Source organism: Mya arenaria, chromosome 4 (assembly GCF_026914265.1).
Source record: "Mya arenaria isolate MELC-2E11 chromosome 4, ASM2691426v1".
Lineage (NCBI taxonomy): Eukaryota > Metazoa > Mollusca > Bivalvia > Myida > Myidae > Mya > Mya arenaria.
Genome location: NC_069125.1, coordinates 39,835,983 through 39,852,056, shown reverse-complemented (window position 1 = coordinate 39,852,056; position 16,074 = coordinate 39,835,983). Strand labels below are relative to the sequence as shown.

The 16,074-nt window shown below is 36.5% G+C and overlaps 2 protein-coding genes across 5 annotated transcripts; both read left to right on the top strand.

The window, feature by feature from the left end:
• LOC128232336 (uncharacterized) lies at positions 1 to 6,973 on the top strand. 3 transcript variants are annotated; one of them, XM_052945837.1, is made up of 5 exons: positions 1 to 575; positions 3,123 to 3,203; positions 3,872 to 3,994; positions 4,240 to 4,515; positions 4,940 to 6,973. In XM_052945837.1, the coding sequence occupies exons 1-5, from the start codon at positions 515 to 517 to the stop codon at positions 6,832 to 6,834; spliced, it is 2,436 nt and encodes an 811-aa protein (XP_052801797.1). In that variant the 5' UTR covers positions 1 to 514; the 3' UTR covers positions 6,835 to 6,973. The 3 variants fall into 3 exon arrangements, with proteins under 3 accessions (XP_052801797.1, XP_052801796.1, XP_052801794.1); XM_052945836.1 differs by lacking the exon at positions 1 to 575 and adding an exon at positions 1,811 to 2,055; XM_052945834.1 differs by lacking the exon at positions 1 to 575 and adding an exon at positions 1,811 to 2,058.
• Positions 6,974 to 7,471: 498 nt separating this feature from the next.
• Positions 7,472 to 13,384, top strand: LOC128232349 (uncharacterized). Of its 2 annotated transcripts, XM_052945858.1 has the most exons (5): positions 7,472 to 7,666; positions 8,272 to 8,347; positions 9,955 to 10,074; positions 10,315 to 10,587; positions 11,027 to 13,384. In XM_052945858.1, the coding sequence occupies exons 2-5, from the start codon at positions 8,272 to 8,274 to the stop codon at positions 13,282 to 13,284; spliced, it is 2,727 nt and encodes a 908-aa protein (XP_052801818.1). In that variant the 5' UTR covers positions 7,472 to 7,666; the 3' UTR covers positions 13,285 to 13,384. The 2 variants fall into 2 exon arrangements, with proteins under 2 accessions (XP_052801818.1, XP_052801817.1); XM_052945857.1 differs by lacking the exon at positions 7,472 to 7,666 and having other exon boundaries at positions 8,156 to 8,347.
• Positions 13,385 to 16,074: the final 2,690 nt, after the last annotated feature.

The window sequence follows — 16,074 nt, the reverse complement described above, 5'->3', positions numbered from 1 at the left end:
TATGACTCGCCATTAATAAAGCAACAAAACTTAAAGTGTCATTAATAACATGTCAGAGAATCGCGTATTGAGGCAACAAAAACACTAATATTCACATAAAATATGTTAACTATCTAAGGCAGCGTCGCTCAATGTAACCAGGACCAAAATGTCGATTTCGCTTATGTCTCATTGCGAAAAATAACACTCGCCATCAATAAAGCAACAAAAGTTGACGTGATGTTCATAACAATAAATGAAATTATATTGACATTTAACCGTTCGGAAGTAATTTTGCTTAACTCGTCGTCTGGAAATGAGGATCAAGGAAAAATCAGCCGTTAAGTAATGTGTTTTAATGGAAATTTTAGTAAGGAAACAATGAAAATGTTATAGAAGGCTGTGGAGATATAGCAATGAAGAAACCACCGAGGAGTAAGTGGTATGCAAGGTTTCACGATGGAAAGCGGAGTGCAAATAACGAAATATTAAGCGGCCGAGCATAGTGGGCTACGTGAAATGACGTTTGTTAACCATGAACCATTGCCAAACGATTTGTGAAATAACGGAGAGTGGACAGTGCCGGAACCGGAATTGTGTAATATTGTTTATTGTAAACTAAATATGAGCAGATTTTGTGCCAGATGGATAGCCTGTAATACTTACTTATTACCAGATCTATAAATATTCGTTTTGTTTCATTATGCTACGCTATATTCTGATATAAATTCCGTAAACGTTTCATTGCGTTTCGTTTATGTTTGAAGAAATGAGAGCACTTTTATGCGTTCTTTTTGAACAGTGAACGTGTCGTACGTACCACAACATGGAAAGGATATATAAATGCTAATGAATCTATATCTATAATTTAATTGGTACTTAATTCATCTAATGTCGACCTCAATGATTACGTTGGAACGTATCTCTGTTAGAAATACACCTTAAATCCAGATCATAGATACTCATAATGAAAGATGCGAATTAATAACGTTTAAACGCCATTTTCATCGTAGCTGAAGTAGATTGATTTCGACCTAGGTTTAGGATCAAGATAATGTTGTATATCAAATGCGGTGGTTTAATTTATAACGAATAACACGTTTTGATTGGTAATAATTTAAGCGGAGAGGAACTTAATTTGTGTATCTTGAAAATATCATTCACTCTTTACAAGGTTATATTAACAGTGAATGCCAGAAGAAACTTCTTATGAAATGTGTAAGTGTTTGTAGAAATATGTTAGTAGTTGCCACAACGAAACCAAGGGTGTTTCTTTTAATTCCTGTCAAATTGGTCGTATTTGCTCCTTGCGCAAGAGGTTAATTTTAATTCATATCAAAGTGGGTGCATTTGCTGCATCTTGCGCAAGAGGTTATTTAAATATCAAAGTGAGTGTATTTCAACTACGCCTAAATGCAAAGAACAAGTTGCCTCAAAACATGTATATACACATCCTATCTGTAAATCGGTAAAATCTTCTGTTTTCAAAGTTGTTTTTCTATTAAAAGATTCCGTATAAACATCATTCCTTCTACGCCGTTTATCTTTTTGAAGATATTTTTTATTTCATTTTTCATTAAACATGACCTTGCACTATACATGCGCTTTTAATTGTTTCAAAGATATAAACTCGCAATGTAAATACTCATTACTAATTAATTAAAGTAGCCATGTCATTTATATATATGTTTTAAAATGTCTCATCCAAATTAATTAGATTCCTGACGTAAATGTAAAGTGTTCGCTATTGAACAATCAGCATGATTGAGCACGCGACATTGATCTGAGGACTGATTAGTTACGTAGTTACGATCTGACTAATGAACGGAAAGGCACCTAAGATACACTTAATTGTTATGTGAAAAGGTGACGGTTAAAGCAAAAACAAGCAATTAGTAATGAACGCTTTGTAACACTAGATTTACACGGAAAATTGAATTTTAAATGAATGTTGCTGCGCCTTTGACCAAGTGTTGTATAAGAATAGTTTTGTTGGTTTCAAGATGCTGTCTTTTCCTGCAATGTTGTACCATGCCGTGATCTGGATTATAGTTTTTGTTTCCACGAATGGACAAGGTAGTAAGTTTATTTTTTTCTCGTTCTTTGTCTATTTTAGTTAAAATAAAGATGACATAAAATAAACGGAAAGGAAAAATGGTCATTAGGTACAGCGACTAAAAGATCATTGTTTTTTTTTTATTTCATTTCGTGTTATAAACCTGATTCTAATAAATTAGTATGAAGGTATATTTTTATATATCAAAGCAAACCGCAAATGAAAAAATGTCAGTGTTAATGGGTTATTTTGCCCATTAAATGCAGCCATTACATATAAAATGATTTCGAAAAAACAGCAACATGAAATTACAAAAACTAATCTAAATGAGTAATTTATGTGTGATTAAATCAAGATAATATTTTTCATAAACTAGATGTTTTCGTCGAAACGTGAACAATGTCAAGCTCTTCAATGTAGTTTTGCTCTTTGACATTGAATGTTATTGCTGGAAAGTTGATTAATTAGTTATGACAGTGATGTCAAACAATCCGAAAAAGGTTACACAAATCATTACCTTGACCACTGACGTAAAGGCATCGTTCTTGCTCGCGAGACCCCGTTTTCTCATATTAAAAAATAAATACAGGGAATTTTGAGTGTGACCCTGACCTACAAACACGAATCGTAAACGTGTCACGCAAAGCATTTTGACAATTGACCCATGAGTGTGACCCTTTCCTTTGACATTAAGACATGTCTTGCATGCGACACGACGTCTTCTCACGGGAAGTTTTTAATAATTTATGTTAAAAAGATCGTAATGACTTTTATGTTTGACCAAATGATAGACCGGACAAACAAAAATACAAGGGATTTTGACCAATGACCTTTGGGTGTGACCTTGACCTTTTACCTATATACAATGGTATTGCATATGGGTCCGATTATTTTAAAATCCTTCAATGCATGGCTAAGTTACAGCCCGGACAAGCCAAATAGAAGCACTGACGATATTACGGTCGAGAGGACGCACACATTTACACTGGAACGCAATGACCAGTATGTTAAGCTCACCAAAAGAAGGCTTGACAATAAAACTGGTCACGCTTCTGCATCAGAGTTAGCATAAAGTTTATGGTTTCAGTTGGCAATCTTCCCGGGCGTTCATTGCTACAAATGTCACGAGCGCGTTTCACTCCTTCTATTGGACAGGCTGGTCGAGGTGGTAAGTATATGTATACTTTTGCCGCTGAAACTGTCACATAATAATATTAATTCCGTCTTTCTAAGAAAAAAAAACAATCGAGAGACTATGGTAGCCTTGGTGTTGATGTACTCGTCGTGCCAAACTTAGCAATTGTCATATCACAAAACTCTAACATCGTTCAAGATAATCAATTGAAACTTAGTACACGTGTTGCCAGGGACAATACGCCTATGTTTAGTTAACATTATTACACTCATAACTCAGAAGACTATTGTCGTTCACCCCATGGCGATGTTGATTAAAGAATCTTTCAATGCGATATAGCATCTAGTGAGATAAATAACTTGTGAAACACGCAATTATACGTGTATATAATAATGTATTAATTATCCTCTTTTTGTTATTTTTACCATTTTACAATTATTTTATTTCTGACATTCATGTTTGTAATATTTTTTATAAGTTCGAGATTGTGTATTTGTTTTAAAACCTAAATTGCTGTATATATGTATACGGTACATGACGCGTTATCAGATTTATAACGTTGCAGTTTTATCCAATAATGATAGTTTTTGATTCAAAAGAAATGTTTTATCATAAAAAGCTATATAACACTACATATTCTAAAGCCCACAGTGACGTACATGGATGATAACTATGGTAATATTTAACTGTTTTTTCACAAGCCCCTACCTGGTTCCAACGAATATCGGCAATGAGAAACAGACGCACGCAAGGTTTGAATGCTACCCAACAGAGTACGGGAAATGGTGTCAGCACACCAACAACCGCTCCCACGCTCGTTCCATGTAAGTCAACATTTCCATCAAGTGTCAGCGATAACAGCACTCGCTACACAGTACAATGCAACACGTGCCTGTAGAATACGATTTGAGACACAATTTGGTGGCCGTAAGATCATTCGTAAGTTCATAAATTCGAGGTATTGCTCCAAGCTAGATCTAATCAACAGATTATATAATTTGCATAAGGACCATTCCCTTGTTTCATTTGGAAGTACCAATTTAATGGTAATTTCTCACAACTAATCCAGCAATCCCACGACTACCACGGCGGCTACTGGGGCGGTGGAACAGGCGACGATTTCAGAATACCACAACCAACCCGGACGCCACAACAACAACAACGATAAGCAGCCTCAGAGCTGCCCGCCAGCGGCAGGTTGCTGAACGGAAGCTACAGCGGCGCATGTTTCGACGTCAACGACTTCAGGCGAGGGAAAAGAGGCTGCAGGAAAATATAAAAGCTAAGACCGAAAATTCATCGCCATCGCCACCATCATCGCCATTACAGAATATGCTGACAACAGGTATCCGCCATTGGTCAAAATACACTTTAATACACATTTGCTAATGTACCAATAGTCAGGGTCCAGTCATAGTAATTAATAACATCTAAAACAACAGTCATTTGCCAAAGTATAAATCCTGCTTTTATGATCAAATCTTAACAATGTGATCATGGTATGGTTCTTTTCATAAACTGGTCAAATACTTGCAAAAATGAATCATGAACAATCACGTGAACTAGTGTGTGCAAACAGCGTTAAACATTAATTCGTGATTTGAAAAAATAGGTCAAAACGTTATTTCAGACTTAGGGTTAAATACATACACATGTATATTGTTGATACTGATTTAATAACTTTTAATGTGTCTTTATGTATGCAAATTGTTGTGAAAAATGCCATCTCTTCCTCTATTAACAAGAAGTTTCTGGTGTGTTTTTTCCAGATGTAGCTGCTGGTGAACTGAAAAACTCGACCAACTCATCAGACTCTTCATCGAAATCACAGCTGTCATCGTGGGAACAGCAGAAGCGTAAAATGATTGGAAATTTCAGGAAAAAACAAGTTGAACTCGATGCGAGAATTGCAGCAGCTAAAAGGGCTATAGAAATTGTAAAATTAAGGGAAATTCGAAAAGACCTAGCCCAAAACCAAACTGTTAGTTTAATTGACAGTATCAATGCAAATATAAATTCACAAATAAACTTAACAAATTCGGACGGGAGTATGTCAAATGCATCTTTACCTCAATTTAATAATGTGAATAATTTGACTGAAGCATCATCCACATCTCCAAATACAGTGCCTCTAATTACCACACATACGATGATTGAAACAACGTCAACCCCACTTGTCAACCATTCCAATGCAAGGTTAGGCTTAGAAAGTGCATTGCACCAAACACATTCAATTGCTAATATCGGTGACCCCCTGGTGCCTGGCATGGAATTAGGTCCAGGAGAAGGCATACCACTTGGTATACCAGTGAGCTTTGTTCCAGTTGATATTAACACATTCCTGTCAGATGTTGTTGCAAAACCTGGTGCAACTGATACCAAAGACCTATTGTCAAGCGATCAGAGAAATAGTTTGCAAACAGAAGATAAGACACTCGCTCAATTCTGGCCTCCAAGGTTAGCTATCACAAGTAATGTCAATAAGGGACAGCCCCTCTTAGGGATTGAAAATGAGACCCCAATCGCTGGACATAGAAGTGGTATTCCCCTCGGGTCATCTAGAAGAGTTGGAATTAAAGACATCAACCATTTCGGGGAACCTCTCGGTTTATCAAAATCAGATTCCCCTCCTCCCATACAACGTACAGAATTTATAAATTCTATACTTGGCGGATTAAGACAGCATATTCTGTTTCATCGAAATCACCATGAGCATGGGTCTAGTGAACCTCTAAATATTGACCTTCTCGGTGAACAACTAAAGCCATTGATTGGTCATTCTGGTGAACCACTAGAGCCAACAATAGGTAATCCCGGTGACCAACTTCAGCCATCATTTGGCCATTCCGGTGAACCAATGCCACCATTGATTGGTCACTCTGGTGCACCACTACCGCCATTATTTGGCCATTCCGGTGAACCAATGCCACCATCGATCGGTCATCCTGGTGAACCACTTCAGCCATTAATTGGTGATTCCGGTGAACCATTTCAGCCATCAATAGGTCATCCTGGTGAACCACTTCCGCCATTGATTGGCAATCCCGGCGAACCATTACATCCATCTATTGGCCATCCCGGTGAACCAGTAGGGCCATTAATTGGTCATCCCGGTGAACCACTAGGGCCATTAATTGGCAATCCCGATAAACCACTATCACCGTCAATAGACCATCTCGGTGAACAACTACCACCATTAGTGGGTAATATTCCTGCAAGAGAAACATTCGGAAACCAACCTGTCACAGACACGTTAGAGCCGTCGAGTAGTAGCTTAAACGAGGGTGTTCCCTTACAGTCATCATTGGGCCAACCCCTTGGCGAATCGAATCAAGGAGAACCAATCGGTTTAGGTCCCATCGGTGGCACACAAGGATCGGAACCTGAAAATGAATGGGCGGATATTTCATTTGGTGCCAGTCAACCTGTCACTCAATTCCAGGATGTAGATTTAAGTACTTCCTTTGCCTCTGATGAACCGACTAGTTCGTCTTCTCTGGGTCAAGGTCAAGGTGGAATACAAACACTTAACGGTGGGTTCATACCAAGAATAGAACGTCCACCGGAATCAACGAGTTCTGTTTCTGGTGCGGAGATAAGGACGCAAACCTCTCAGTTGTCTCAAATATTCTCTGGTATATCCTCAAATTTAAGACGGCCATGAAATACTAGCCTGTTGTGCTTACTTTTGAATTGTTATATTTATATTTATTTATGATCGTTTGATCAATTATTTGATAGATAGATATCCTGTAATACTTACTTATTACCAGATTTATAAACATTCGTTTTGTTTCATTATGCTACGCTATATTCTGATATAAATTTTGTAAACGTTTCATTGCGTCTCGTTTATGTTTGAAGAAATGAGAGCACTTTTATGCGTTCTTTTTGAACAGTGAACGTGTCGTACGTACCACAACATGGAAAGGGTATTTTAATGCTAATGAATCTATATCTATAATTTAATAGTTACTTAATTCATGTTATGTCGACCTCAATGATTACGTTGGAACGTATCTCTGTTAGAAATACACCTTAAATCCAGATCATAGATACTCATAATGAAAGATGAGAATTAATAACGTTAAAACGCCATTTTCATCGTAGCTGAGGTAGATTGATTTCGACCTAGGTTTAGGATCAAGATAATGTTGTATATCAAATGCGGTGGTTAATTCACAGCGAATAACACGTTTTGATTGGTAATAATTTAAGCGGAGAGGAACTTAATTTGTGTATCTTGAAAATATCATTCACTCTTTACAAGGTTATATTAACAGTGAATGCCAGAAGAAACTTCTTATGAAATGTGTGTTTGTAGAAATGTGTTAGTAGTTAGAAGTGTTGCCACAGCAAAGCCAATAGTGTTTTTTTTTTAATTCCTAGCTGTCAAATCGGTCGTATTTGCTCCTTGCGCAAGAGGTTATTTTTAATTCATATCAAAGTGGGTGTAATTGCTGCACCTTGCACAGGAGGTTATTTTTAATATCAAAGTGAGTGTATTTCAACTACGCCTAATATATAGAGAACATGTTCCTCAATACATGTATATACACATCTTTTCTGTAAATCAGTAAAAATCTGCTGTTTTCAAAGTTGTTTTTATTAAAAGATTCCGTATAAACATCATTTCTTCCATCTTTTTGAAGAGATTTATTATTTCATTATATTAAACATGACCTTGCACTATACTAATGCGCGTTTAATTGTTTCAGAGATATAAACTCGCAATGTAAATACTCATTACTAATTAATTTAAGTAGCCATGTCATTTATATATATGTTTTAAAATGTCTCATCCAAATTAATTAGATTCCTGACGTAAATGTAAAGATTTCGCTATTGAACAATCACCATGATTGAGCACGCGACATTGATCTGAGGACTGATTAGTTACGTAGATACGATCTGACTAATGAACGAAAAGGCACCTAAGATACACTTAATTGTTATGTGAAAATGTGACGGTATAAGCAAAAACAAGCAATTATTAATAAACGCTTTGTAACACTATATTTGCACGGAAAATTGAGTTTTAAATGAATGTTGCTGCGCCTTTGACCACGTGTTGTATTAGAATAGTTTTGTTGGTTTCAAGATGCTGTCTTTTCCTGCAATGTTGTGCCATGCCGTGATCTGGATTATAGTTTTTGTTTCCACGAATGGACAAGGGAGTAAGTTTTTTTCTCGTTCTTTGTCTATTTTAGTAAAAATAAAGATGACATAAAATTAACGGAAAGGATAAATGGTCATCAGTTACAGCGACTAAAAGATCGTTTTTTTTTTTAAATTTCATTTCGTGTTATAAACCTGATTCTAATAAATTTGTAAAAAGATTTATTTGGCACATATATAAGACTAAACTGCAAATGGAAAATTGTCAGTGTTAATCGGTTATTTTGCCCATTAAATGCAGCCGTTACATATAAAATATGCTTTTGAAAAAAAAAATGAAATTACACAAAAATAATCTAAATGAGTAATTTATATGTAATTAAGTTAAAATGATTTTGAGTTTTTATAAACTTTTTGTCGGCGAAACGGCAATGTCGAGCTCTTTAATGTAGCTTTGAGTTCTGCAATTTGACCTTGAATGTTATTACTGGAAAGTTGATTAGTTATGACAGTAATGTCAAACAATCCATAAGATAAAACATCATTACCTTGACCTTTGACATAAAGGCATAGCTCTTGCTCGAGATGATATATTTTAAAAATATCCTACTGTATAACCAAATTACGGACCGGACAAACCAGGATACACGGAATCTTGACCAATGACCATTGAGGGTGACTTTGACCTTTGACTTATATACAATGTTACACATGGCATATGGCAAACATATGGGCCAGATTATTTTAAAATCCTCCAATTCATAGCTAAGTTACAGCACGGACAAGCCAAAATGAATCACTGACGAAATTAAGGTCGAGAGGACGCACGCACATACACCGGACCACAATGACTAATATGTTAAGCTCACCACCAACAGGCTTGACAATAAAACTGGTCACGCTTCTGCATCAGAGTCAGTATAAAATTAATGGTTTCAGTTGGCAATCTTCCCGAGCGTTCATTGTCACAAATGTCACGAGCCCGTTTCACTCCTTCTATTGGACAGGCTGGTCAAGGTCGTTAGTACTTGTATACTTTTGCCGCTGAAACTGTCCCATACTAACATAAATTCCGTCTTTCTAAGAAAAAAAAACAATCGAGGTACTATGATAGCCTTTGTGTTGTGCCAAATTTAATATTATTCATATCTCATAACTCTAACACCGTTCAAGATGATCAATTGAAACTTGGTACACTTGTTGCCAGAGACAATAAGCCTATGTATATTTAACATTATTACACTCATAACTCAGAAGAGTATTGTCGTTCACTCAATGGCGATGTTGATTAAAGAATCTTTCAATGCGATATAGCATCTAGTGAGATAAATGACTTGTGAAACACGCAATAATACGTGTATATAATTATATATTAAGTAACCTCTTTTTTGTTATTTGTATCATTTTAGAATTATTTTATTTCCGGCATTCATGTTTGTAATTATTTTTTAAGTTTAAGATGGTGTATTTAAAACCTTAAATTGCTATAAACATGTATACGTGACATGACGCGTTATCAGATTGATAACGTTGCAGTTTTATCCAATTATGATAGTTTTTGATTCAAAAGAAAAGTATCGTTAAAAGCTATATAACCCTACATATTCTGAAGCTCACAGTGAAATGGGTAATAAAAATGGTTGTATTTAACCGTTTCTTTCTCAAGCTCCTATCTCGTCCCAACGAATATCGGCAATGGGAAACAGAAGGATGCAACGTTTGAATGCTACCCAACAAAGTACGGGAACTGGTGTCAGCTCAACAACCACTCCCACGCTCGTTCCGGGTAAGTCAACATTTCCATCACGTGCCAGCAATAACAACGCTCGCTACACAGTACACGTGCCAGTAGAATACGATTTGAGACACATTTTGGTGGCCGTTAGATCATTCGTAAGTTCATATTCGAGGTATTGCTCCAAGCAGATCTAAGCAACATATTATATAGTATGCATAAGGAAAACTCCCTTGTTTCATTTGAAAGTACCAATTTAATGGTAATTGCCCACAACTAATCTTTCTTAAGCAATCCCACGACTACCACGGCGGTTACTGGAGAGGTGGAACAGACGGCGATTTCAAGATACCACAACCAACCCGGACGCCACAACAACAACAATAGGCAGCCTCAGAGCTGCCCGCCAGCGGCAGGGTGCGGAACGGAAGCTGCAGCGGCGCATGTTTCGACGTCAAAGACTACGGGAGAAGGAAAATAGGCTGCTGGAAAAAATAAAAGCCAAAACCGAAAAATTATTGCCATCGCCACCATCATTGCCATCACAGAATATGCTGCAAACAGGTATCCGCCATTGGTCAAAATACACTTTAATATACATTTGCTAATGTACCAATAGTCAGGGTCCAGTCATAATGTTGAATAAGGGTCAAACAGATGTTCATTAATAACATCTAAAACAACAATCATTTGCCAAAGTGTAATTCGTGCTTTTATTATCAAATCTTAACAATGTACTCATGGTATGGTTATAAACTGGTCAAATACTTGCAAAAATGAATCATGAATAATCACATGAACTAGTGTGTGCAAACAACGTTAAACATTAATTCGTGATTTGAAAAAAGGTCAAAACGTTATTTCAGACTTAGGGTTAAATACAAAAAAATATTTATTGTTGATACTGATTTAATAACTTTCAATGGTTCTTTATGTATGCAAGTAGTAGTGAAAAATGCCATCTCTTCCTCTTTTAGCAAGAAGTTTCTGTTTTGTTTTTTAGTTGATGTAGCTGCTGGTGATCTGAAAAACTCGACCAACTCATCAGACTCTTCGTCAAAATCACAGCTATCATCGTGGGAACAGCAGAAACGTAAAATGATTGAAAAAATCAGGAAAAAACAAGTTAAACTCGATGCGAGAATTGCAGCAGCTAAAAGGGCTATAGAAATTGTAAAATTAAGGGAAATTCGAAAAGACGGAGCCAAAAACAAAACTAATAGTTTAATTGATAGTATCAATTTAAATATAAATTCACAAATACACTTAACACATTCTGACGGGAGTATATCAAATGCATCTTTACCTCAATCTGATAATGTGAATATTTTAACTGAAGCATCATCCACATCTCCAAATCCAGTGCCTCAAAGTACCAACGAAACAACGTCAACCCCACTTGTCAACCATTCCAATGCAAGGTTAGGCTTAGAAAGTCCATTGCACCAAACACATTCAATTGCTAATATCGGTGACCCCCTGGTGCCTGGCATGGAGTTAGGTCCAGGAGAAAGCATACCTCTTGGTATACCAATGAACTTTGTTCCAGTTGATCTCAACCCATTCCTGTCAAATGTTGTTGCAAAACCTGGTGCAAGCGATACCAAAGATCGGAGAAATAGTTTGCAAACAGAAGATGAGACACTTGCTAGATTCTGGCCTCCAAGGTTGGCTATTACAAGTGATGCCAATAAGGGACAGCCCCTCTTAGAGATTGAAAATGAGACCCCAATCGCTGGACATAGAAGTGGTATTCCCCTCGGGTCATCTAGAAGAGTTGGAATTAAAGACATCAACCATTTCGGAGAACCTCTCGGTTTTTCAAAATCAGATTCCCCTCCTCCCATAAAACGTACAGAATTTATTAATTCTATACTTGGCGGATTAAGACAGCATATTCAGTTTCATCGAACTCATCAAAAGCATGGGTCTAGTGAACCTCTAAATATTGACCATCTCGGTGCACCACTACAGCCATCGATTGGCCATTCTGGTGAACCACTAGAGCCAACAATAGGTCATCCCGGTGATCCACTTCAGTCATCATTTGGCCATACCGGTAAACCAGTTCCAACATCGATCGGTCATCCTGGTGAACCACTTCAGCCATTAGTTGGTGATTCCGGTGAACCATTTCAGCCATCAATCGGTAATCCTGGTGAACCACTTCCGCCATCAATCGGTCATCCTGGTGAACCACTTCCGCCATTGATTGGCAATCCCGGTGAACCTTTACGGCCATCGATTGGGCATCCCGGCGAACCATTACGGCCATCGATTGGGCATCCCGGTGAACCATTACGGCCATCGATTGGGCATCCCGGTGAACCAATACGGCCATCGATCGGTCATCTTGGTGAACCACTTCAGCCATTAATTAGTGGTTCCGGTGAACCATTACAGCAATCAATTAGCCATCCCGGTGAACCATTACAGCCATCGATTGGCCATCCCGGTGAACCTTTACGGCCATCGATTGGGCATCACGGCGAACCATTACGGCCATCGATTGGGCATCCCGGTGAACCAATACGGCCATCGATTGGGCATCCCGGTGAACCAACACGGCCATCGATCGGTCATCTTGGTGAACCACTTCAGCCATTAATAAGTAATTCCGGTGAACCATTACAGCAATCAATTGGCCATCCCGGTGAACCATTACAGCCATCGATTGGCCATCCCGGTGAACCACTATGGCCATTGATTGGTAATCCCGGCGAACCATTACAGCCATCGATTGGCCATCCCAGTGAACCACTATCACCGTCAATAGGCCATATCGGTGGACAACTACCACTATTAGTGAATAATATTTCTGCAAGAGAAACATTTGGGAACCAACCTGTCACAGACACGTCAGAGCCATCTAGTAATAGCTTAAACGAGGGTGTTCCCTTACAGCCATCATTGGGCCAACCTCTTGGCGAATCGAATCAAGGAGAACCAATCGGTTTAGGTCCCATCGGTGGATCGGAACCTGGGGATGAATGGGCAGATATTTCACTTGGTGCCAGACAACCTGTCACCCAATTCCAGGATGTAGATTTAAGTACTTTTTTTGCCTCTGATGAACCGACTAGTTCGTCTTCTCCGGGTCAAAGACAAGGTGGAATACAAACACTTAGCGGTGGGTTGATACCAAGAATAGAACGTCCACCGGAATCAACGAGTTCTGTTTCTGGCGAGCAGATAAGGACGCAAAGCCTTCAGTTGTCTCAAATATTCTCTGATTTATCCTCAAATTTGAGACGACCATGAAAAACTAGCCTTTTGTGCTTACTTTTGAAATGTTATATTTATATTTATTATGATTGTTTGATTAATTATTTAATGCGGATAATAAATGCAAACATATTGACATGCTGGCATGCCGTTGTTATTTTGACAAAGCATATCTGGGGAAATTTTGGACCCAGTTTATATATCCAACACACAGCCCATTGCCAGGTTCGTTTTTTACTCAACTCAACGTCAACGACGTACAGTCAGTAACAAATTATCAAAATCTTGAATTTAGTGCAACAAGCTGTTTTTTCGTCAAGAAGGGTTACAAGTTGATGGTGTACAAAAATTTCATATCACAATCCGGAAAACAATATTCTGGCTCACTTTCGATGAACATCAACACGTCAGCGTAGCACAAAAAATGTCATCGTTCAGAGTAAACAATTTGAGCAAACTAGACCATTTCACGTCTACCGACGTCGGTGCAACATAAATCTGTATTTTTCTTTTTTTACACGTAAAACTTGTCTTGTATTTTGAACGTGATTCTATGACTGTCTTAAACAGTGGATGATAAAAGCACTATCGGGAAACAATGAAATTCCCCATCAACGCTTCCCGATCGAGTGTGAAAAATGTCATCATGAACCATACTAAGGTTTCTCCTCTAAAGAACTTTAGATTATTTTACAAGAACTTGGACTTCGTTGTTTTTGAAAGTAACAATAATAGTAGATTTTAACCGAGTCATTTATTTTCGGTGCGGGGTGATACAGGAATCCAGTGGATTTCACGAGAAATCCACTCAAAACGTGAAATCCACTCAGAACTCAGTTATTTTAATGAATAATTTATTTTTTTATATACATATTAGAAAGTGCCTCATGAAGGGTTTATATTTCAAATTTTATTGAAATTGGTCAAAAAATAAAGAAGATAGAGCAATTTTTCATTTTTTCCAAAAATAGATCGGAAATCGAGGTGAAATCCAGATTCCGATAAGTGAAATCCACTTATAACTCATTAATTTTAATAAATAATTTTCTGTTTTTGTATATTTATTAGAAAGTGCCTCATAAAGGGTTTATATTTCAAATTTTATTGAAATATATCAAGAAATGAAGAAGTTAGAGCAATTTTTCGGAAATCGAAGTGAAATCCACATTTTGACAAGTGAAATCCACTTTTTCAGACGTGAAATCCACTCATAACTCATTTATTTTTAACAAATTAATTTTTCTGTAGAACAAATAATTGAAAGGGCTTCATAATGGGTTTATATTTCAAATTTTATCCAAATTGATCCAAAAATAAAAAGTTGTAGACCTATTTTGAAAAAAGATCGGAAATCGAAGTGAAATCCACATTTTGACAAGTGAAATCCACTTTTTCAGACGTGAAATCCACTCATAACTCATTTATTTTTAACAAATTATTTTTTTGTTGAACAAATAATTGAAAAGGCATTATCATCGGTTTATATTTAAAATTTAAATGGAATTGGTCCAAAAATAAAAAAGTTATAGACCTATTTTGAAAAAAGATCGGAAATCGAAGTGAAATCCACATTTTGACAAGTGAAATCCACTTTTTGAGACGTGAAATCCACTCATAACTCATTTATTTTTAACATTTTTTTTTTTGTTGAACAAATAATTGAAAAGGCATTATCATCGGTTTATATTTCAAATTTAAATGGAATTGGTCAAAAAATGAAGAAGTTAGGTAAATATATTGAAAATAGATCTGAAAGCGAAGTGAAATCCACATTTTGACAAGTGAAATCCAGTGTTTGGGAAAGAAAAGTGTAAAGAAATAAATTCAATCAAGTATCTTAATATTAATACAGTAGTTGCTTGTGTCCGATGATTATATTTTAATGTTTTTATGTTTTATTTACTTACATTAGTATCATTTAATCCGTTTTAGTCGAGATCTCTTATATAACATTAGATCTAATATCTGAATCAGTTGAGATGCAATATATTGGTATGTTTTTTACTGTTAGTAACCACTATCCAATATATTAGTTCTATAATATCGTTTAATAATTACTCTTGTCTTTGATCTATATCTATCAAAGACGAGGATCACGACTCTCACGTGCCGTTACTTTCGCTTTTAGCTGTTAAGGTGATACATCACATATCCGAGAAAGTTGACATAACATACTCGGCGGTAAAATTAAAGAAGTTTAGTACAATGGCAGTAATTATTTTATGCCGAAAAAGAATTTGAGAAGATATGGTAAGTATAAAATGTATCAGAAATGGCAATTGTCATTGCTATGTTTTTATTTTTATGCTATGAACATGTAGTGTTGGATATACGTATTATTTGATATTTAAACGGATAATTAATTGTTTCTGTGTATTTTGTTTTATTATATTTGGATATTTAAAAGGATAATTAATTGTTTCTGTATATTTCTGCTGTATTTGTTCATAAAATGGGAACTTTTCCGTGTAGTGTATGCCTTGAGGCTTGTGCACTTGACTCAATTTATTGTGATAATTGTAAGTTGTGGTGCCATCGTACATGTTGTCAAATGGGCAAGCTTGAGCTTAAGTCTTGGGACCAACGTCATCTTAAGTTTGCGTGTATAAAGTGTGCTTGTGTCGGGGATGAGTACAACTACACAGCAGCACTGAATCGGTAAGTGTAATATATACTTAGCATATTTTATAATATGCTTATTATTGAAAACGGAGACGTTTTATATGAGTTAATGCAATATTTATTCATTTCAAAAATATATTTCATAATAAGTTTAAAAGTACATTAACAATCATGAATAGATATTACTACATCTTTAAATGAATG

Excerpts from the sequence above, each read along its gene's own strand:
- LOC128232349 (XM_052945858.1), top strand. The coding sequence starts at position 8,272 with ATGCTGTCTTTTCCTGCAATGTTGTGCCATGCCGTGATCTGGATTATA. Across the intron at positions 8,348-9,954 it reads TTCCACGAATGGACAAGGGA|CTCCTATCTCGTCCCAACGA; the intron begins GTAAGTTTTTTT and ends TTCTTTCTCAAG. Across the intron at positions 10,075-10,314 it reads CACTCCCACGCTCGTTCCGG|CAATCCCACGACTACCACGG; the intron begins GTAAGTCAACAT and ends ATCTTTCTTAAG.
- LOC128232336 (XM_052945834.1), top strand. The coding sequence starts at position 1,983 with ATGCTGTCTTTTCCTGCAATGTTGTACCATGCCGTGATCTGGATTATA. Across the intron at positions 3,204-3,871 it reads TGGACAGGCTGGTCGAGGTG|CCCCTACCTGGTTCCAACGA; the intron begins GTAAGTATATGT and ends TTTTTTCACAAG. Across the intron at positions 3,995-4,239 it reads CGCTCCCACGCTCGTTCCAT|CAATCCCACGACTACCACGG; the intron begins GTAAGTCAACAT and ends CAACTAATCCAG.